Source organism: Echeneis naucrates, chromosome 7 (genome assembly GCF_900963305.1).
Source record: "Echeneis naucrates chromosome 7, fEcheNa1.1, whole genome shotgun sequence".
Lineage (NCBI taxonomy): Eukaryota > Metazoa > Chordata > Actinopteri > Carangiformes > Echeneidae > Echeneis > Echeneis naucrates.
In genome coordinates, this window is record NC_042517.1 from 15762332 (window position 1) to 15785913 (window position 23582).

The 23582-nt window shown below is 42.8% G+C and overlaps 1 protein-coding gene across 9 annotated transcripts in view; it reads right to left on the reverse strand.

Annotated features, from left to right (window-relative positions):
• iqsec1a (IQ motif and Sec7 domain ArfGEF 1a) overlaps positions 1–23582 on the reverse strand; it is an 84394-nt gene that overhangs the window by 4278 nt on the left and 56534 nt on the right. For 5 of the 9 annotated variants that reach the window (XM_029505626.1, XM_029505625.1, XM_029505627.1 and 2 more), the window contains 12 exons: positions 9278–9557; positions 7678–8957; positions 7076–7237; positions 6611–6733; positions 5981–6147; positions 5451–5590; positions 4392–4421; positions 2962–3087; positions 2775–2874; positions 2369–2530; positions 1842–2018; positions 169–218 (listed from right to left, as the gene is read on the reverse strand). In XM_029505626.1, coding sequence (XP_029361486.1) covers positions 169–218; positions 1842–2018; positions 2369–2530; positions 2775–2874; positions 2962–3087; positions 4392–4421; positions 5451–5590; positions 5981–6147; positions 6611–6733; positions 7076–7237; positions 7678–8957; positions 9278–9557 — 2797 coding nt within the window. Of the gene's footprint in view, positions 1–146; positions 219–1841; positions 2019–2368; positions 2531–2774; positions 2875–2961; positions 3088–4391; positions 4422–5450; positions 5591–5980; positions 6148–6610; positions 6734–7075; positions 7238–7677; positions 8958–9277; positions 9558–10098; positions 10481–15052; positions 15390–23582 lie in introns of those variants that run through there. The other 4 variants (XM_029505631.1, XM_029505628.1, XM_029505633.1 and 1 more) reach the window with 4 other exon arrangements.

A 23582-nucleotide genomic window follows, 5' to 3' on the forward strand; every position in this document is an offset into this window, starting at 1 on the left:
CTAACTGAGGCAAGCAGGTTATAAGGCATCCCAGGAAGAAAAATAAATGATCCAAACAAATGGACTGAGTCTATGAAGCAAAGGTGTAAGACCAAAAATAAATGGTGTGTTTTCACAGTGCACATCATCACATAGAGAGTAGCTTGGTACCAGCTGCTTCAAACTTACTTCCATATTGCTGTCTAGTGATCCTGCACTGCTGCGACGCCCCCGCTTGCCTGCCCGAGACATGCAATACCACAGATTAGAGATCGACAGCACTCCTGGATCGACTACAGACGTTTATGCCACCCACCCCGTTCTGTAGAGGGTAGTGCAATGGATTGTGACTGTGAGTAAGGTCCAAATATGGGCGGGGGGAGAGGGGAGAGGGCATCCAGGTTTGGGAGCGTGGTGGGTGACAGTGAACTGTGGCTAACTGTACAGTGAAGTGACACCTTCACTCGGGTTGAACACTAAAGCTGCAATGAAATTTCAGTGGGTTATGTTTTAAGACGCAATTCATAATGGAGGCTCTTAAAAATTTTGGATGCATTTTCTCAACAAATGATAGACCAGAAAAATGTCCACAGGGAAGTTGATTACTTAAAAGATTGTGGTATACTGTCAAAAAACTTTGCTCTGGGTTGAAGCCTATAGAGACATTTCTTTTTTCAGATTGTTATTATTTCTTCTATTTTTTTTGCCTTCATCAAATATGCCAACTTATTCTTTTGAAGGATTTAGGTAGCCAGTCTCAGTGACAGTCACAAAGGAGGAGACACATCAAAAGCAATACAGTGGTTGTTGCACATGGGATGTACAGGCATATACAGGTCTGAGGGCAAACAGAGCACTTCTGCCATTGTTAGGCACACTCAGCCAATGATACATGACCAATAATCACACATAAACAGGAAGATACCTGATGTGTATGGAAAAAGAACACATTAAATACACATGAAATGGAGTATGACAGGAAAAAAATAAAACACTTAACGAAAATGACCCCACTAACATGCCACATCCTGCATCAGAAAAAGGAATACAGGAGACAGGAGGGCGAAGGGACTGAGGGACTTCTACAGTGCTTCACTGTTTGACCTATCGTTTCCCATTGAAGAAGTGATCATAAGAACAAAGTGTATCAGCGAGGCAGACACCTGACTGGATTTCATTTTGTTATCAAGTTAATCACCTGATAACTTCACATAGCTGTTATCTGTAATGAATGAAATGCATTCTTGCTCCAGAGACACAGCGGCTGGATGTGAAATGACTGCTAACACCAAAACTGAAACTAGATCTCGATATTGTCGATGCTTTAAAGAGGTGAACATCAGCGCTGCTTTGTTTGGTCCACAAATATACGTGAGAGGAAATGCCACATGGTTTTCTAATAAAACCGAAAATTATCATGAGATGTCGTTGGCCAAGAACAAACTAAAGAAGGCACAAGTGCTACGAGAAAAAAAAAAAAAAATAATAAAAATAAAACATGGATGGTAATGTAATGTAAACTTATCCAGATGATTAGTGGTGACAACTGCCCAACAATTTCATTCATCACTGAGAAGACAGATCTAGAAAAATTCTCTTTAGCTTACTCAACAATTGCTCTCCTCTCCAATATGTCTGTATTCAGTCTTTGGTCTCTCCTAAAACAATGTACGCGTTCTATACCAAACTATCCAGTCATGAGTGAGTTAGATAGTGGATTTAAAGGGGATAGCACTCTGAAATTAATGTATGGTGCTGTGAAACAACATTTTGCTATTTTGATCCCCTTGGTGTCATCACAGAGGGCCAGATGACAGAAGGAGACCCGGCTGGTAAAGCAAACAAAGACGTTTTGGCTATACCTGCTTCAGAGAGGTCTCTCAGGGAACTGCTGAGGGCGCTCCTCTTCAGGCCCTCCCCCATGGCATAGGTGTCATCCAGACTGGCGCGGTTCATGCTCCCGTTGCCAGCTTCCTTCTTCAGACCAGAGCTCTGCGACATGCTGGGCCTCACCACGCCCTTCTGCTTCTCCAGCTCAGCTGTGTGAATGAGCCAAGGCAACACTGAAGTAAGCCACAGTCGAGTCTCCGACTGGGAAATGACTTCAAATCTTCGAACAATTGTCATAAGCCACATTTTTCTCATGTGAAACTGATGAACCTCCTGCACTGATCTACATCATTTCCAGCATCCTGTTTTTTGCAGCTCTTGGAAGAGTTGCCTTTCAGATGTCCAAAAAAAGAGCTCACCGTCCTGTTCACTCCTGTAAACATTCTCCCTCATAAACTGCCAAAGTTGAGTAATGAGGACCATGCCCTGTTTCCACTTTATACACCCTGAGGTCAACACAGTGGGAGGGGGATGGGAGGAAGAAAAAGAGACGGCTCACACTCTATTCTGTATTTCTCCATTTCCTGGACCTCAGCAATGGACTCTCGTAGGTCATCTGTGAACTTCTTGCGGTCTTGGGGGTTGGGAGCGTTAAAGTTGATGAGGACTTTGATGTCTGCACCTGGTATTGCTGATGTAAGTCTGATTCCATTTGGGTAATCTGGACCAAAGGCAAACAGAGCGGCAGAGGACTTCACACAAGGACCATTGATCAAGACCAAGTTAAAACACATCGAATGGATCTGTCTGAAGTTCTGCGGGTGTAAACAACATCACAGCCCATCGGATCGACTTCCCATCTCCGCTCAATCTGTTGCTGTGCTAAATCAAACTCTGCGATAAACACTGTCAACTAACTAAGCTGCAGAAAATGAAAAAAGAGTAATTTGCCCCACGCCACTTACACTGATTTTCAAACAGCATGACCTGCATCCCATACAGAGAGAAGGACTGTCTAAAGCTGTATGTCACAGAGTTCTTCTTCTTCTGGAATATCTTTGTTACCTGAAAGAACATAGGAAGAGGTTTTGGTAGAGGTAGAGGAGAGGAGAGGGGTAGGGAGGGGAGGAGATGAGAGAAGGGGAGTTTTACCACTAGAAGGTCATTGAACAGGAAGATCTCCCGCTGATGCAGCCCCAGCTTCTGGAGCTTGTTAGGATCTGGCACTTCAAACAGGCGGCAGTAACACACCAGTCGGCGATGGGGAAGCGACAGGACCTACAAATAATGATAAAAACAAAACTAATAATTAGCAGCAATTAGCAGAGATCATTATGGTTTCAGTCCGCGAGGAACAAAAGTCACCTTTCCCCTGAGCAGAATTTAAAGAAGCTATAGCGTGACTTCTTATTCATCACAGATCCAGAGTTCAGGACATTGGTCCTGACTACTAATGTGTTCAACGAAAGGCTAAGTCTGGTGTTTGTCTCTTTCTTTCCGTCAAAGAGACCAACGAGAAGACCAAACTTGATCATGAGCCAATGATGAACTCCTCCTACTAATGAGTGCTGTTTGTGTTGCTGAAGTATGAAATGGCTGCTTGATCCAAAAATGGTCGACAAAGCATCAGCGAGCCACATCAATGTACTGGGTGACATATTTCCAGCAGCCGCTTTTGAAAGTATTATTGATGGATTGATTGAAAATGTCGATGTCTGGAGACTGTTGCTTTTTGTCTCGAAATTTATTGACAATAAAAAACAATAAATACCACCGACTTCATCCTTTAAATATGGTTTTCATTCAACATCTAACCGGCCGACCACATGGTGCCTGACATTTATATTGAAAATATAAATACTGAAAAGTAGTGACGCTGACTGTGAAATAAAGTGTAATTCGTGCGAGATAACCACAAATAATGCATAAGGAGTAAAACATGATCTTGTATATAAAAACGTTTGGCAATAAACCCTGAAATGTGAGGCAGAAAGATGTTCCTTGCAACAAATCTCTTTTTATATTTGCAATATGAAAGCCACAACGACTCACTGCAGAAAAATGTTTTTGTTGCTGCTGCGGTTATTTTCGTTTTTGTCTTACCATATGCACTGATGCTAACTACTACAGTTAATGTGAGCTTTTAGGTGACCTGAGAATCAAAGAAAGAAAGTCAAAAACAAGCGCTGATGGCAAGTACTGTTTAATTAATATTACTGCGGTAAGAAGCAGCTGCTAAGAGGGATAACTCAATCTTAAAAGATATTTAAAATTTCAACTATCTCAACGCATAGCGAGACATGAACCCTGCAGTAATGTGCACCCCGCTGACTCTTCAAACGATGTGAGAGCTTGTGTGCGATCATTACGTCAATTCGGTCAAGAAATCGCTCACTCGTCTCTCGACAACAGATGTATATTGGGAGGCCAGGCATCGCTGTCTTTTGTAGGTAATCTGATTCTAAACTACATGATTGCATTAATGTCCAGTGACAGATACAGAATAATGTAAACGTGTACATCTAAGTGGGGGTGAAAAATGATCAAATATAGAATCACTTGTGCTTATTTAGCATACTCACACAGCCAAGGCCATGATGGAGGGATCCAATCTACAAACAAAAGACAAAGACTGTTATATAAAGCTGCTATGTTTGAATGTTCAGTGTTATTGCCTCTGGTGACATGACAAAATGTAATCTCTTTTACGAATGATCCCATATAGTATTCTGAGTTCCTGATACAAGGTGGGGTCTTTCTTTGCTGCCAGACCTGGGTGGTCTGTAATGATGCTGGGACTCTGACGCTGGCATTCTCTGCAGCATTAGTCAACCAAATGATTATGTGAAGGAATTCCAATATGGTTTTTATGCTTATGTTACGGCTACTGGGCTTTTAATTCTGCAGCTAAATGGTGACATGGGATAATTTCTCAATACTTTTTAATGGCAGAGCAGAGGAGAGTCCAACCTCCTGGAAACAGACTGAAACAAAGTCCTCAGTGCACGATGAGCCTCTCCCTGAGGCTGCATAGGTTAATCACACTTTTAACCTTCACACATGAGAGACACATCATTACCTGCCGAATACGGCAAGAAATGCTGTTTCCCATCTCCTGAGGGTCCAGACCACAGTCAGGACGAAATATGATAATAGCTCTAGTCCATTTTTAATACTGAGAAATAAACTGACTAGTTATTACAGAATCAGTGGGTCAGTTGAAACATAGCACGTGCTGCTCAGTTAGACATTGATGACAAAGGAAAGCTCAATCGGTGCATTTATTTCTTCCTCTAAAACTAGGTCGCAACTATGATGAAGAAAGGTGGCAGCATGTGCCCATTTTTCATTGGACTGCAGCACTGGGCGACATTGCTCAAGGGCTTTGGGTGTGTTAAGACAATGAGCGTGAAGGTCTAAGCCTACGTGTGAATCCCTTTTCGCACAAAAGCACAATGATACAAAGACTTTTCTAGCTCTCCCTATTCTTTCTATGATGTAATCTCTACATTAGGGGTTTAGGGTTTCAGCACTGAGGGCCGAACATGTCAGATGTCGTGTCTGAAGTCATGCCTTACAGTGAAGATGATCAAACAGGAATGTTTTAGTGACATTTAGAGAACATAATAAATATTACTCACCGGTTTCTTTCCCACAATGAGCTTCTCCACTTTCTGCACCTGGGAGACGTGGTCTTCATTGGTCTTGAGCTCTCGCTTACGGATCCTCTCATATATACCAACCAGAGTCTCCCTGGGAATGTCCTCTCCATCATCCACACCTGGATCAGAAGAAGCAATGGAGCTGAATCATGATGTGAAAGGGTGTGTTAAAAAGCACCTGCTGTCTCAGGGGAATTGGAATTAGAAACGTGCGAAATGCTATTTTGAAGTTGGTGGAAATAATCTTCAACATTTTATTAATATCACACATGGCATATAATTAAAAACCCTAACCCTGACAACAACAACAAAAAAGCTTTTAATCTCCTACATTGGCCTTAAAAGCTCAACACAGACACAAACAAGGAAATACAGAACCAGAAACTGGTTTCATCACTTTCTGACGTCCAATAAAAACACTTCGGTCATCTGCGATACTTTTAGCCCAATTCAGGCCCTCCAAGCACAAATATATTCGCAAACACCCTTCCACATTTATTTTCTTTTACCTCTTAAATTCTTGATGAAGTCCTCCAACTTCATCTTTCTCTCCGGCTTGACGTTTGGGCTGTACATGTCAGTATTGAGGAGGATGATGGCGAAGGCCAGGATGAAGATAGTGTCCGGGTTCCTAAACTGTCGCACCACTGTGGGGTTACAGATGCAGTAGCGCTGGCTGGAGACATGAGAGGGGAGAAGAGTGTAACCAACCTTTCATCTTACAAACAATCTCAGATTACAAAACACACACACACACACACACACACATGCAGAGGAAACATTTTGAACATTGCCTGAGGAAAGCAGAAGTAAATTAGAACAGGTTCTATTTATGTACCAATAACTATCTAGACGGTAAATAGAGAAAGGGAATACGAGGAAATACAGTATAAGTTCACGATCTGCGTGGTTTAACAATCATTACACTTTATAGATTTTTCTCACAGGCTCTGGGTAAGAGACCTTCCTCCAACAACACACGACAGACCCTGTATTTAATTTATGAGTAAGTATGAACACAGAGTGAGTATTTGATCTCCTCTTTCAATAAACATAATCTCTGATCTCTGACAATCAATACTTCATGTTTTTCTACCCTCAGCAGCGTTTAAAGGCCATCAGTGCGTGAGTCGTCTCACCTGAAAGCCTCGATGAGCCGCTCCACTTTCTGGGCCTCACCCTGGACACGGATGTGATTCTGAAATTTTCTTAGGGCCTCATCCAGCTCCATGCTCTGGAAGTCCATTTCATCCACTACACAGCTGGTACACAAGGAGACAGAGAAAATTGATGTGCAAACATTTAATTTTTTTCCTGCTCATCACTTAATTTGTAAATATCTTTTTGGACTGAGTTGGTGCAGTTTATACCGTGGAGGATATCTCAGTGTTTATTAAAGAACATATTGTCTTTCTTTGGCGTTAATAACTTTAATAACTTTTGTTTGTTTTGGAGCCAATATGTGGACAAGTATCCCAGGCTGTTTATTTACACTAATTTCAGTTTAATAACTTTCATCTTTCCTCTGGTCAGAAGAGATGTGTGTGTGTGTGTGGGTGTGGGTGTGTTGGTGCATGTGTGTTTACTGGGGGGTTCACACTTACTCTAAAACATCTCTGTTGAACTGCTTCTGTCGATTGCCGAGAAATTCTCCAATCATCTGCCTGCTCAGCCCCTTCCTCTGCAGCAGGAAGTGAGCCACGCCGACCGGTGTGTCCGGAATGAAACCTCTCTCAGTCAGGTACTGGATGCCTTTCTCTGGCTTCCTGAAAAAAATCCAACATGGGCAGACAGTTATGTCTTTAAATTCCTGACATTAGGATGCAGCTCAACTTTAAAACTGGACAGAAATTTTAAGATTTTCAAGAAAAAATGATTGTCATTGTGAATGGGTTAGCTCAAGCAGATAAATAAAATGAATATTAATACTATAATAAATGAAGTTATTTCTAAGTGTCGGTGAATGGTACAAATAATAACAAAAATGGTGCAAGTTTTCATGCTTCAAATTATATTCCTTATTTCTGCTACAATGCGAATGTCTTTCTAATCATCTTTGAATTTGATATGAATGAAACTGATTACAGTTTACAGGTCAACACGTAGTGGATGAGTGATTTTCCAAGAGGTTTCTCTAACATCTTGCCCACTAACTGGGACATTTATCTCTCCAAACACACTGGTCAAGTGCCTGCTGAGTACCCACTTGTTGAAAAGATTGAGGCCGATGCGATAGTGTCTCTTGCGAATAACATCATTGCTGAAGATGGGCGAGTCCCAGGAGTTGCGGGTCTCTTTGTGGTAGGTCTGCTTGCTGAGTGTCTGCTCTCGTAGGCTGTCTCTTGATGAGGACTCGGAGCTGCAGTTGATGGTGTCGTTAGAGTTGGATGTGCTGTTGATGCTGTCGTTGTCCCCGTCAGAGAAGTCAGATTCGGACTTACTCTGTCTGTTGGCTGAGCCGTTAATGGCCAAGTGGCTTTCCAGCTGTCGGTGGCGGTGGCGCAGCGGTGCCTCGTCGTCACGGGAGGGAGCTCGTGGTGGGGGTCCATGGGAAATGTGTTTAGGGCTTGCCTGAGATGACGTTACAATGTGCCCGTGCGGTTCGTACACGGGCGGCCGCTTGACAGAGCCTCGTTCGGACCGATCACTGAGCTCTACTGAGCTGTCACTGGGAGGTTCAATGGTCAACAAAGGGAGGTGGTCCATTCTAAGACGCTGCTCTTGGCACTCCAGAGAAGGAGTACTGCGGCAGCTTGTGTCTGTGTCTCGACCCTCATCTTTAGGGTCAATTGGCCAGTACTCCTGGGAGGAGTTGACTGACCGCAACCGCAAGTCTGACTCTGTGCTGGAGGGTTGGTCTCCTGACCTCGACAAAGCAATAGAAGGCGTCATGTCCTCCTCATCGATGAACAGAGTAACATCACTATATGATGCCATTGTTTCATCATGCATGCGCCCGGCCGCCCTGCGGTGGGACTTCACCTGATAGGGCTCTCTCCTCTCCACCTCGGAGCAGACCATGGCCTCTGGGTCAGGGCCCTCGTCCCCCTGAAGGCTGCGACAGTTCAGTGCATCATCTATTGATTCAGCCAGAGATTTGACCTGTCGAGAAAAGGCGTCTTCCAGCTCTGTGATGGCATCTGTCAGGTCGCTCTGTTGAGCTGGGTGAGATGCCATGTTGGCCTGCTGGTGAACTTCTATATCTCCACATTCAGATTGCACCATCGACAGCGGGGTGCCGTCCTCCGTCATGGACACCTGCCTCCCTTCAAAATAAGAGCTGTGCACTTTCTCGGGGCCCTCAAATGAGAGCTGCATCCTCATGTTGGAGAGAACAATGCGTCTGGACATACGATTCTCTGACATAGAGCTTCTGAGACGTTCAAAGTTCTTGTTCATCTGATACTGACGGAAAGCTGTCTGGATGGTGCGGGCTGCATGCCGAGTTATGAATCGTCCACCATATTTACGCTCCAGCATCTCCACCTACAGAGAGAAGACAGAGTAATTTAACTGTAAAACTGTGACACCCACAGAATATTTAATTCGTTCTTTCAGCTGTAGGAGGTCATCCTCCTGGATGCCAATGATAATTTGTTTCTCTTGTTTTAATTTGATGGATTGTTGACAACTCAACAATAAAACTTTCCCACATAATAATTTCATAAGTTACTGATAAGCAACCCACATATTCATGACATTTCATGGAAAAATTAGATGTACCACTTTCCATCTATCATGTGTCGTGAAAATATGAGCACCTTCGAAACAAGCTATGAAGCCACGCTACTGTGGAATGTTTGTACCTGTTTGTCCTGGAGGTCAGCAGAGAGCTCATAGCTCTCAGAGAGCGAGCGGGACCGTTTGATGGCTTCCTCCTCGGCCTGCTTACGGAGGATTGACTGTGAGTGCTGAAGCTTGGGCCGGCGGGGCCTCTGAGGCCCAGGCTGGACCCCGTGGCTGTAAAGTGGGCTGTCAAATCGGTCGGGGCTGATGGCTGATCCGTGAGTCACTGGACCCTGGCCATAGCTGGCTCCACCGTCCAGGGAAGGGCCACTGTCATTGGACCGTCCATCCCCTTCCACACTGCAGAGAGAGAGCAGAGGAGTGGTTAGAGATTTCATCAGCTCACTTAAAAAGTTAAAATATTTAACTCTCACCCAAATATTTTATTTTCAATGTTTAAGTATTATCAGATTGACGACAGCTGCCTTTCTCATTAATCCTAAAATGGATGTCTGAATAAAAAGTTGTCTCAGCTTTCACAGTCTTAAAATCAGCAGTTGTGTCTCTGTTAAAAGTAATATAAGTATGGTTTATATGTAGTATATATATAGTATGGTATATATAGGTATGGTTTTACACGGGTGAACTGCAGAATGTGCCAATAAGTGAAACTGGAATGGCCTGATTTCTAAGATTAATAGTGTAGTACAGTAATCTGTGTTTCATGAAGTTGTAAACTGCCCAATACTGGTTTGGGTCTATTTAGTAATCACAGTCTACGACAGAACACAAATGCCATGTCAACAATCTCCAGATATGAAACACATCCTGATGTCTGCAGCCCTGAAAAGATTATCTTTTAAATGAATATGAAAAGAAGAAATACAAGGGGTTTACTCACACACTGTTACATTCTTCCACCTTACTAGAAGATTTCCTATTACGAAAAGACCTTCTATTTTCTATAAATTGCCAGCTCTTCCTCCATATCTTGTCCACCATTCTTTCAGCCAAGTGAAGTCCAGAGTACACAGGCTCCTCCAGGAAACTAACGTTTATGCCACATTATGAGCCAATCAGGGACCAATGGGAGTTGCATCATATTTGCCGGAGCGACGACACACTGTCCCAATGCGTGTTACAAAGTCCAGTTTAGAGAAGAGTGACAGCAAATACAATGTAAGCAGTCCTTCAGAAATAACTCAGGCGTGGGTGAGCGAGGTGCCCACCTGCCATAAATAACATTAAATCATCGTAATTTTCTTCTCCGTCATGGTACAGTGCTTTCACTGTTCACTGGCTGTAATGTGTTTGAACTGTGACTCGACACACCCATGCAGTGTACACAATCCACTTCCTTCATTAGACAACCTCCAATCAACATTCAGCAAAAACAGCTTGTCAACAGTGAAGAGAGAAAAAGTGGAACTGAATACAGACAAAAGCTCAAGAAGCAGATGGCTTTGTAAACTTTTTTGTGAGAAAGTTAATGGCTCTTAAATGAATATAAATTTTCTGACTTGCAATATTTACCTCACTCAGCACAGCATGCTCACATCGTATTTACTACAAGTGACAAAAAGCTAGTAGCAAAACCTGACTTCACACAATATAATGCACACTTATTCCGTATATCTGAATGCCTGTCTTCTGATTTTATAACAATGATAATTTTATCAATCAAAGTCTTTGTGACACTGGCATGAAACAAAATAGAAATGTTTTAACAATCTAAGAATTGTAAATTTATAACAGCGTGATGTAAAGTTAGTATAAATCAAAGTTTATTTTAAGTGACTCATACAGGCACTACTTTTGATGGATTGCTGAGAATTGCCTCCTCTTCTTTAAAAAAAAATAAAATAAACCAAACATTTAAAAACATGTTAGCCAAATTTGGCTGCCAAACTCCACCAGTTATTGTTAAGATGAACAGCAACCAGAAATTCAAATAATCTAATTCCAACAGCTAAAATTGGCACTTGGATGTGAATGGAAATATTATAGTCCCAAAAAGCACAGGTGCTTAATTCCACCAAATGCTGCAGCAGAGTGAATTCATGTTCATCACATTTAGTGACCCCTCGAAGAGGAGATGACCGTTTCTGTGTCAGCCCAAATGGTTGAACTGCCATTGTGGCACAAAGGGGAAATTCACGGTAAGCAAACGCTGATGGACTCCCAGTGGGCAACAGCTACACATAGCTCAGCGTTGGGACCAGCCCAGAACAGGCAGGCCAAAAGAGAAGGCTTTCATGTCGCTGGACCAATATAAAAAAACACACTGAGCCGCACAAAAAACTGAAAATTATCCATTTCATAATCACCTTTGGGACGAATATCCCTTTCCGTCTGTCATGGCAAACTGTGACGCTGTTGTCCCTGAAGTTAAAAGTCACCCCTTGCATGGTGTTACAGCGCCAGGAAAGAGCCAGTGGTAATTTTAGACTTTGTGATTGGTTCATTTGAATTTACATCACCGAACAATATATTGATTTACTGACTTGCTGTCATTGGAATAAAGGCATAAAAAAGCCCCCAAAACAATACTTAAAAATGATATTCTGTCCATAATAAAATGAAAACAATCCTTATTTGATAGGAAATGTAAAACAAATTTACAATGTTCTAGTTGCAAATTTGGGAAAGAGGAAGTTTAAAAAAATAAAGCCCATTCTGAAACCTTAGAAAGCTTTACAGAAATAAAGGAAAGATTTTACGACATGATCAAAGTGATATTTGGATGGTACAGTGCAGTACTGTACATTTTTGTTCGCTCTTTGCTCTGATGGCTCAATAATTTGTTGTTGTGTTCAGACCGTAGAAACATTTTTAGCTTTGCAATATGTCCGTTTGGAGAGTTACCTCAGAGGAGAACTGAGGAGAACATGCAGCCCTGGAAAGCAGCTAGCGTGGCTGTATATGCTGAGCTCCATTATGTCAATTTGTTTTGTTTACAACTGAACAATTTTGTTTGGGTTAATTGCCTCTCCATTGTTTTGCCTAATTGCTTGTAATTATTTATGAACCGAAATAAACTCATGTTTCAATTTACGCCATATAAAAACACAGCTGTAAGGATAAAAATTGAGTCCATAATAAATAACAGAAAAAAACAATAGATTAGAAATGGCTTTGAGTAGCTACTAAAGCATTTCTCTGGAGTTTGTTCGCTATCTAGCTCTTACGAGCACAATTTTATTTTTGTATTATTTACATCATTGCTATGATTTTATTTTTACACTGATATGGACCGATATGTCGGAAATAAAGTAAATGTAAGTAAGAGCTGGCTTTGCCTTTTCCCACTGAGACCTGGAGCCAGCATCGTTCCTTCCATTTTGTTCTCTCTGCTTCACTTTCAACCATCCAAACATCCCGGCTCTATGTGATAGTTGGCGTACAGTAGGAATAAGTGCTGCAGTATTTTTTGCTCTGAGGTCACTGAATTACACCCAAGATTGAAGTCAGTTGCTCATGATGGCAGAAAAAAAATGGGGAAAATGTAAAAGACATTTCAAAAGCTTGTGTTTTACACTGTAATGGCTTTTTAAGAGCAAAGAGAGCTAGTGGGTTACAGTGGAGCAGGAAGTTGTGCGACATTATTGCACAGAAGAGGCAGAAGTTACCACACACTGCTCAGAATGATGTTTTCTTTGTTGAAGAAACACTGGTTGTCCCAACAATGTTTAACTGTGACAATTAAGCTGTTAAAATCTGAGCTTACTATATTCGCAACTGCTAACTGGTTGTCTGCACCACCGTCTGGATCTTTATCCACCAGGAGACCCCATTAGCTCAGATGTAGGCATGGATAAGCATGTCAGCTCAGCTGGCAGTGATTTTCAGCCATGGGATCTAGGGATTTGGATGGGGGGGGGGGTGGGGGTTGACCATCTCTCTTCCTTCACTTCGTCCCTCCCAACACATCCTGAACAAACAGGCCCAGGCCCCTGCCCAGGCCTCAACCCATTCCATCAATCGGACCTGGGGGAGAAACATTCCTCCATCCCGGAAAAGAGGAGTCACATCTACAGGAGTTCTGGGAATAGTACAAGGCTAATGAAGTGCAGGCTGGAGCTATGGAGGAAGAGAAAGCTTCAGAGAGGAACCAACACAACTCTGTACTGACAGAGACCTAATTAAAATTTCAAGGGGGATTTTTTTTTTTTTTTTAGTTTCTTTATTTAAATTCAAGAGAGCATAATTTAATTCCCTATTTAATTGTGATCTCAACACATTCTCACATCATCCAAAGATTAAAATGAAAAACACCCCACTTTTTTTTTCTTTTTTTTTTTTTTTTTTTTAAATGGAAAAATTTCTTCGAGAAGCAGTGCACTTGCAAAGTTAAATCTGTTAAATCTAATAGCCTTTTTCAGGCTGAAGATTTGTTTTGAACCCAATTACTTCACCTAATCATGAAAGGATTTCTTAGTGTGAGCACGTCCACAGAAAACCCACTTCAGGTATGTTTGAAAGGAATGAAACTGGAGTCTTAACGTGATCACTCACAATTACATTTTCTGTGTATGCAAACATAGCAAGTGAACTGGCCCGTCCAATCAAACAAACAAAAAATAAATAAATAAAATAAATAAATAAATAAATCCATAATTGTAATCCCCCTCCCCACCACATACACCAACAACATGTTCTCCAAACACAACATGAGCAGCTGTTTGCCCCAGAGATCTCAGAGAGCTCATAAATACAGATGTGAGGTCAGGAGACCACACAGTAACATGTTAATGAAGTCCAGCATCAAAGAGGTAACGCTCCCAGTAAACACGTGGAGAGGTATCAGCTATTTCAGCACCAATAACCCAACTAATGGACGATTTTGCAACAGCAATAAAAAGACAGCAAGGAGCAGGTCAGGGATTTACTGTCCGACACAGCTGCAAACTGGAAAGCGCCACAGGCCGGCAGACTGACAGAATCACCCGAGAGTTGTGCAGCAGACAGTCAACACGAGCCTCATAAGATCCGTGGTTGACTCATGGTAACTACTGTTGGGTAAGTCCAAGGGCTTCAGGAAATCAGAAGCTGTCATTTTGCATGTAATTCGAACTGGCCAGAGACACATCCGTTATGACGGTAAAGCATCCAGCAACTCTCACGGTGATGGAATGTATATGCGTGTACGACAGTGCTGAGTGTTTCACGTTCACATGTGAAAGCTCTAACCTTTGCGACTATTTTTATTTCGTTAACCGTCAAGACTCCCACAACTACAACAGGCACAAGAGAGCTGCTAACATTATCTCCCAATAATGAATAATTGAACTCTCTTCCAAACTCAGCACCTGCCCTTGAAGATCAGACTATGACAAAGCACACAGTCCCAGCCAGTAAGTAGGAGGGACATGACACACCACAGGAATGCCCTTCAACCAAACAGTGTTTGTGTGTGTGATGTGTGATGTGTGTGAGTATGAGGGTCCAAGTCACAGATGGAGTCTGTACAGTAAGACTAAACACACACACACACACACAAAACACAGAGTGACTCAGAGAGGGGACGTGATCTGTTTTCCATACTGAGGGCGTCCAAGTCGAAATGGCAGACCCCATTTTTAAATTCCTGATCTTTGTGACTTAGCTTGAAGCGCCCCATTAATTCTGCCACCTTCCAGTGCGGATTATGTGAAAAACAGATCAGAGGCTATTTAATGCAGCGTGAGTTGTGCTCTTTCCACTAGCGTGCACATACCCCATCTCTGGTGTTGATGAAACAAAGCTTTATGAGCTCTTGAATTTCGTTGTAACCCCCATCCGATGGCACAACGCACGCATGCAAATGCACACAGACGCACACTATATTGCATTATACGCTCTTTTTCTATTCTTACCAGCCATTCAGTTCCAGTTCCAACAGTGACTGGGTCTTCTCTGAATTACACTGCAAACACCACATGCTGGCTGGCACTCACAAGACGACGTACTCCAAACATTCGTGGTCCCACTCACCAGTCCCCATTACTCCCTAAAAGGTCTGTTTCACAGACATGCTGATCTCAAAACTGCCATCTACTGTAGCTTGTGGCTCTCTGCTCTTCAACGACATTCCCATTTCTTTGCCTTGTAAAAGCAGCTTCCTGTACTGGTAGGCGGGGAGGATCGGTAAGTGGCAGTCTGTGATCTCTGACAGCCCAGTGGGGCTCTTTCTTTTTCTCTTTCTTCCTTTCTGTCCTTGGTGTGCCGGGATAGTTGGAGTATAACGGGGAGGGGGAGGCGGAGGCTCAGAGACAGAAGTGTGGGTTTCTGCCAGACTCTGAGCAGTATGGAAAGGGGGTGGGTTGCAGGGAAAGAGGGTGTGAAAGTGTGCTGCCTCTGTAGCCTGGCAGAAAGAAAGAGAAGGGGACGAAACGTCTCTTGCGCAGTACTAATCGTGCAAAGAGAGAACACCTGAATGACCCTAGAGTGGCTGACAAGGAAAGGAACATTTGTTATTTCCAGCCATTTTATGTGAAAATATATAAAAAAGACAGGCTTAAGAAAGCCAAGGCTAGGAATAAAGGATAAAGCAGAGACTAGGGAGGAGGGTGTCATTGTGGTCCAGGTAGGTATATATAGGTACAGGAGATAAAAGAATGAGATGGGAATCTGGCATAAAAAAGAGCTGGTGCTGAAGAAAAATGGGTTGGGAGCGTTGAATGTCGGTTTTTACCTTTTCTACCTTCACAGAAGAAAAAAAACACAAGACAAGACAAACAGCAGCTCTGTTAATGAAGCCTTTCAGGGCTGAGAGGGGACTGTCAGGGCAGGTCAACTTTATTGTGCCCAAAGGGGGAAAATATTCTGCAGCCAGCAGTTATCACCCTCATCTACGCAAATTGGGACAACAACAACAAAACTATACAGATATAATGGTAAACTAAATAGAGATAAAGTTCTTCAAACTCTTTGCTATCGATCAGAATGAATAAGGATAAACATTATAAACTGTAGTCTTGTTTGTTTAAAGGATGAGATTACAGTAGTAATAAAAGGCGAAGCGGATCTCTTGTGCGATGGCAGTAAGTCCACCTCAGACCACAGGGGATGAGTGGAGTCTGACAAGAGTTCTCCCGCTTTGATTTGAGATCTGACAGTGTGGATTTGACAGGCCATTTAAGGGTGTTGGGCTTTAAGAAAAGAACCAGCCACGACTGTGCGCCTTCTGCTGCTTAAAATTAAAGCAGTTGTTAGCAGTGGTTGTTCCCCCCTCCCGCCCTTTCATCTTAAACCTCTTCCTCCTCCAAAGCTTTGTTTAATTTCTTGGATAATGTTGTGGTGCTAAAATGCCACCCGTTTTGTAGCATCGCTGCTAAGCTCACCCGGACCTCAAACTGTGCCTTGTCACTGGACTTCACAGCGTTGTTTCGACAGGCTCGAGACTAATCACCCCTCTGGGGGAAGGGAGTCGGGATAAACTGCCCCCAAGTCAAAGGTATTTTCTATCTAATGACAACAGGCACAGGAAACAGAGGAGAATGGCTCCCACATGGAGCCAGTTTACAGGGACACCAATCATCCACAGACACACAGTGAGACGTTGATGTCCTCCAATTACAGGCCAGAGCCCTTAAAATGATCACCTTCCTCTGGCCTGTTTTTATCTGAGCCTTCCAACCAAGGTACAGGATGAAAGACAAAAGCAAAAGAAAACTTACCAAAAGGAGAAAGGTTTGCATATCTTAACATATGGCATGAATCACAGCGGGAGATACACACAGACTTACTTGCCTTACTTGTGACTCAGGCAGAGTCATTTTTGCCCTGCAGAGAGGCAGACAGACAACAACCAGCCAACTGATCTATTTCAGTTTGAGACCTTGGCCCTGGACTCCGGTGACTACAGCTGCTAATGCCTCGTGGTGCTGCAGACACTTGACTCAACTTACAGACCTTAACTATCACGCAGTCTCTCTATGCATACTGCAATCTATTTATTGAGTGCCCAAAAAAAAAACAGGGAACCAACGCCATTTTAAACACCCCTTTAATAAAAGTGGCATCCTCATTATTCTATCATTTTGTCACCCATGAGGTGCAGACAGAGGCAGATACTTAGAATTTCAAATGTGCACATATTAAACATTAGCCCCACAGCAGACTTTGTTTTGCTGGCAGACCACAGGGAGCATCTAACTGGAGTTTATTTGTTTGGGAATTAGATATGAAGCAATATGAAGGTCTCATTTTGACGGTAAGCCTGTCATGATGATTATTCGGTTAGTATGAGGCTCAGAGGCAGCATCAGGTTAAGCATCAGGGAGAGCGCCGCTGAAAACGAACAAATTAGTTGAATTCCAGGTTAGAAAAAAAAAAAAAAAAACAAGTTGTAAAAAGTTTTCACAAACTTAGAGCCACTTAATAAGGCGTAATTATCTCTGTCTGCCTGCGCCGGTGTCTCTCTCTTCTGTCCTCTCGTGTTTGCTCCAGTCTAGTTGCCCCAGCTGAGTGAGGGCTCCCTCCATCTCCTGACTCCTGGCTGCACGCCGCTCGGCTCCACCATGATGTCATTGAGAATTCCAAGCTGAGGCCCACTCCATGCTCATAAAACGCCATTTCTTCAACTCAATACATATGGTCTCTCTACATAAAAGCCCCCTCCACCCTCCCCTTCATTTTCTGTGCCTCTCCATCTTTCCCTCTTCCCTCATGTTTGAGCGTAAAGGAACAGATATATTACATTTGGGACTAAGCCTTTATCAGGTGCATTCCCACAGTTGTACTGTAGCGCTTGAACATAATCGGATGCACTGGAAAAAACCTGGATGTTCCCATTGCGAGTAGAAGGAAAGAAGACGGAGCAGGGGAAAAGATGGCAAAGGAAATGACAGTGAGAACCTCCTGGAAAAGTTGGTCACAAGATTTTGGCGCCCTGTTTGCTCCATCTACATGACATCATGCACCGTTTCTCATTATCTGCTTTTGCTGGATGCTGAGCAACTGAGACCTGTGCTGGGGAAATGGAAAAATAAAATGAAAGCCCAGCCCCTGCGCGGTCTGGAAACAATTAGAGTAGGCTGATGTCATAGTTTGATACAAGAGCATACTAAATGAGATGTAGTGGCCCCGCGTAGCTTTGTGAAACACAGAGGACTTTGTAGAGGCTCGAAAGGGAAAAAAAAAAGAAAGAAACATTTCCCCTGTGCGTTTTCGGAGACAAAAAAGTATCTGGCAGCAGATGTATAAATAGGGCTGGAATGAGAGTAATTAAAGGATGTGATGCCTCTGCTCATCACATCCTGGCAGCAAAGCTAGAGCAGATGTGTTGCCTTTGGGATGCTATGGGAATGATCAAAGTTCATCAGCAGCAAGTGATGGCTCAGAGGCTTTTATCCTTTCTCCGGTTCATTTCTGAATGATTCCAATCTAGACAGAAACTATCTGTTTGTCAAGACACATGAAAAGACTCAAAAAGTGCACAAAGTACCAGAAATTGACAACTCTTCGCAGAGAATACTTTGACATTTTGGGAAGCGCTGGGTCACCGGAGTGAAATGTTAGAAACGATTATTCCACAGCCAAGAGCTGGATAGCTTGGGTTAGCACAGAAACTGGCGTTTTCCAAAACGGGTATAGTGAAAAAGACATTCAACCACATACAAGCACCTTAAAGCAAAGCTAAATTCAGTAGATTTTTAAACCTGAGTTATCATTTGTGGAATTCAAATGCGCTCGTGGGTGTTTTTTTCTCCTTTAGACACGCTAGACTAGTTCCACTCTTATGCAAAGCCAAATCAACCATTGCTTGGCTGTAGCACTGCATTTAACCGGCAGACATTCAACCGAGTATTTTACTGTTCTGAGCCACAATTTTAAATCACCAGCATTTAAGTAGCACCTAGGGCGAGAGTGATCTGGATTCGCTCCTGTCTTTTCTGGGTGGAGTTTTTTTGTGTTCTCTCCGTCCTTTTCGTGAGTTTCGTCTGGTTTCCTTTCACATTCCAAAGACATATGCAAGGCAGGTGGAGTCGAGGCACTAAGCCACCTAAAAATATGAACGTGGGCATCTGGTAACTTGTTCCTGGGCATTTTTCCTCCTATTTTTTCTGGCCCTCCAGGCAACTGAGCTGGCAGAGAAAGCGCATCAATAAAATTACTCCTTTACAAAGCAAACCAAACACTCCTTTTAAAACACGTTTGTGCGCGTCACCATCCTACTTCATTCCTGTGTAAAATTTTTCTCTCAAATCACGGCAAATGCAGGACATCGAAAGTGCACGTGTCCTGATAGCATACACACACACCATCTACTCTCTCTAAAAGGCAGATAGAGGTCATGTATTTTGTACTGTTGCCATTATTAGAAGCAGGCCCTATCTGTCCATTTACAATATTCTCCTTTCAGTTCACTCCATTATCAGATACCATATTTCTCTGAACTCTTCCACCATATCCACTCCCCGGTGCAGAAATGCACTACAGCGCTATTCTCTCTTGGCTAAAAATAGAACCATGTGAGGTGGCACACTCTGGTAAACATGCAGTTTGAAAGATGAACATTACTGCGAAGAACGTGATGGAGAGCAAGAAAAAAAAATGGCCACTGCGCGCCCCGCTGATTTCCATCTCATTACTGCTTCCTTTGTGGCAGGTTGATGAGCAGCGTTTTTCCATGACACTGTGAAATTGTGAGGTCAGGTAGAGAACAGTGCAAGACTTAGAAAGTGTCTCTAGTATTTAGGGTTCAAAGCAGCCTTGACTGTAAATGCGACAAAGGCCACAGCGGGTATAAATACTTGTGCTGGTCAGGATGGTCACAGGACTGTGGCACGACAACCAGTCTCGACAAAACAGACCTGACAGAGCTTGTATGACGGGACCCAGTCCACAGCGCGCTATCAGAGTCACAGTGCCACCCGCTGGTTAGAAATTATACTACATGTCCCCTTGGAGCTGCACACCAGGCCTGTGGGTGGGGGTGGAGGGGCATGTGCCACTGATGTCATTCAGAACGCCTGAGGTCAGGCATGTTTGTCATGGCTGCAAGTCAGGAGGGTGCCTGGCATATTCAGGGGCCCCAGGATGTTACAGACCAGCTTTTACTGGATAGGAGATGTTGGCCAGGATGTGGGGGTGGGTCACAGCCGCAGTCTATTTGGGGCAAGTGTCAGTCTCACACCTGTTGTAAAGCACATAGAGAAGGCCCTGTGGTCTAGGCTACATGCACAAAAAGTGGCACAGCATGTTCAGCAAGTCTTACATCACTTCATTTCCATTTGCAGAGATTACCATAAACAAAATGGTTTTTTTTTTTTGTCACTTTCCATGAATTAATGAACTACGCAACATGAGCCACAAGCAAACACACATCAGCTTCTGCTCTTCCGCAATAACTATGTAATTAGTCCTTCAGTTTTTAAATCATAACCTTACTAACCCATAAGCCTAACACACCACACCAGCATTCAAACAGACTCACAATAAGTCATGTCTGTCTGCTACTCCCCCCCCCCCCCCCCCCAGAACTGATATCCAGGAGCCATATATAAACTTAATACCAGATAATAATAAATTAATCACATCAAACCTTTAACATAAACCAGACGGGTTCTTAAAATTGTTGTGTGTGTGTAGATGTGTTTGTGTGCCTGGCAATGCAATCAATTTGGAGCCATGAGCTAAATGACATCACTGAACTGGATAAATTAACTAGAAGACTTACCGTGAAAATAATGGCTGTTCCGATCAGATTACACCACTGATCAGATAAACAGCTGATCATTTTCCACATGCTGTGCTGTTCAATCATTTAAAAAACTCAACATTGTTTCTCTAGCAGTAAGACATGAAATAGGGTCATATTTTCGAGCTGATTGCAGCATTAAATAGTTTTCTAGTAAATAGACAATCAGACATGTTAATTGTAGGCTCTTAAACAAGTTGTTCTCCATCATGAATATTTGTCAGAAACAAACTTTACAACATAATCTTCTGACAGAGATGTGGGATTAAGGTTGAGAAGAAACAGATGAAGGGAGGAAGCACAGATCAAAACCTTCACATTCCTACAATCCTCAGACTGCGATGGCATACATTCCACCGCTACTCACCTCACCACACACAGCTGTCTAATCACTTTTGCACAAGTTTTCACTGCTATGCTTTCCTTCAACCCCAGGACTCCGCAGTCAGGACTCCAGATACTTGCTGTGCTTTGCCGCCCTTCCCTGGCCAAGCTAGCGGTGCCGCTGTGGCATCCAAAACCCACAGCAGAAACACTGTGACTATTGAGCCCTGCGAAGCGCCTCACGGCTCTGCCGTCTACACTGGCATGGGCCATTGTTTGTGTTGGCACTGTGTATAAAGGCAGCCTTTCTCATGTCTGACTTTTCAGTCTTTGATTTTTTTTTTTTTTGGGGGGGGGGGACACAGTGACTTAACGACAACGCTGCCCTGTGCTGATGAGATGTGTCAATATGTCAGACGTTGCCAAATTAAATTTGTTGTTTTGTTCTTGGGAACCAAACCACAGGCACAGCCACTGTCTGAATAAAAAATGTGAGAGTTTTCTTTCTCTTTCTGCTCTGCTTGGAGGCGAAAGCACCAAACATATTTCATTTTAATGGCCCTAATTAGGGTGGCAGTGATAGAATCATTCAGGAAACACAATGTTATTTTAGGAAAAACGGCCTTAAAGTGATAGATTGAATACAGATGTAGGGAAGTGGCAGCAGCTATGACTATCATAATCTGCTACACAAATACTGTTAAGTCATCTGAACACTCCTAAGTTGATCAGTGTGATGGTGGCGGATAAACTAATCAATAAAAAGTATATGTCTAAAAAAAAAAAAGAAAAAGAAAAGGAATATAGATTTAAAACTTTACCATGATAATACACTTCTTTACACCACTGGGACTCAAACCTACATGGATTTGGTCCCGTATGTTCATTCTTCCAGTCTGACCAATAATGAAAGTCAGGAACTAAGCAAAACTACTGCATCAGGATCCCATTTGTCAAAGGAAATACTGACTGTTAGGGTTTTGGGTTTTTTTGCACATCCAAGCAGGAAAAAAACTCTTCTCTCCAGACCCAGTCATCAAATCCAGGATCAGTTTACACGTAATGAGAACTTTGCCCAGAGGCAATGAAAACCTGATCAGTTACATTTAAATATTAATTGAGAGCCACAGCTGAAAGAACCTACACAAAGAAAGCAGAATTAAAAAAGAAATAATTCATGATTCCCATCACTCTTATTTATGTCATGCAGTGCAAGGTTTTTGGAAGTTAACAGTGAGGATGAAAAATGACCAGCCCCTTTTTTTTTTGTGCAAAGTAACATGGACGATCAGGAAGCAGTCAATCACAAAACAAAAGCAAAGAGATAAAGCCATCATGCTCTCTCTACATTCCTGTTCCTCGGGAATGTAAAAAGGAAGCTGATGGGACGTTTTGTGCAGGTCATGAGAGTGCTGAGAAATGGATTCATGTTGACATATTCCAGTGGAACGAGATATCCTGAGTGTGCAAGTTCCATTCATACCACATTTCCCCAAGACCTGGTTGGTGCAAGTCAGCACATCTTATATTTCAACATACACCCCATTCAGGGGAGCAAAGACGAACACGAACCCTGGATTTAAAGACCAGAGGAGAGATCCTGAGAATAAGCAGATTTAGACTCATGACCAAGGCCGCTTTAAATAGGCGGGGATGGTGTTACACAGCAACTTGTTTATTGTTTCATTTCTCTCACTGCCTCCCATAACCTCCACTTGAGACACTGCCAGAGCATTTACAAGAAGAGAGGGTTACAAAGGAGCATATGTATTCACCGTCTCCATGACAAATTACCTGACAGCAGCTAATGCTGTTTGTTTTTCATTTCATTCACGCAGCAAAAAAGGTTATTGGATGCTCTCTGGCACAAATTGGAACTCAATAATGACAGGAGTCCTTCAGGGGACATCCAGAAAAGAGCTATTCAACCCATGTGCATGCAGTACTTTAGCCCTGATTGGAGGAAATAAGAAAGAGAAAAAAATCCTGTCATCACAAAGAAATTGATTTTAAACGTGGAATGAATGTACCTGTTGCCTCGGCTATATTTTTGGAGGTTTGATGTATGTTCCATAAAGCTTTTTGTTTTATTGACTGAAAGCACAGCCTTGGGCTCTGCTGGCTGCAGGGCTCATCGATCTGCAGCCCCTCAGTAAGTTATTATAGACCTCTGTCCCATCTCTCTGAGCCCACAGGAAAACAAACTGCTCTTTTACGCTGCCTGGTTCTGTGTATCCTAAATTGTAATCATGTCAAGATGCATCAGTCTTAACCAAAGTGATTAATGTGTTATCATCGTGAGACAAAAAACAAAAAGCAGGCGACACTGATACCCGTCTCTTTCTTTTCTTCCTCCTTTATTGTGCCTGCTTCCAAAA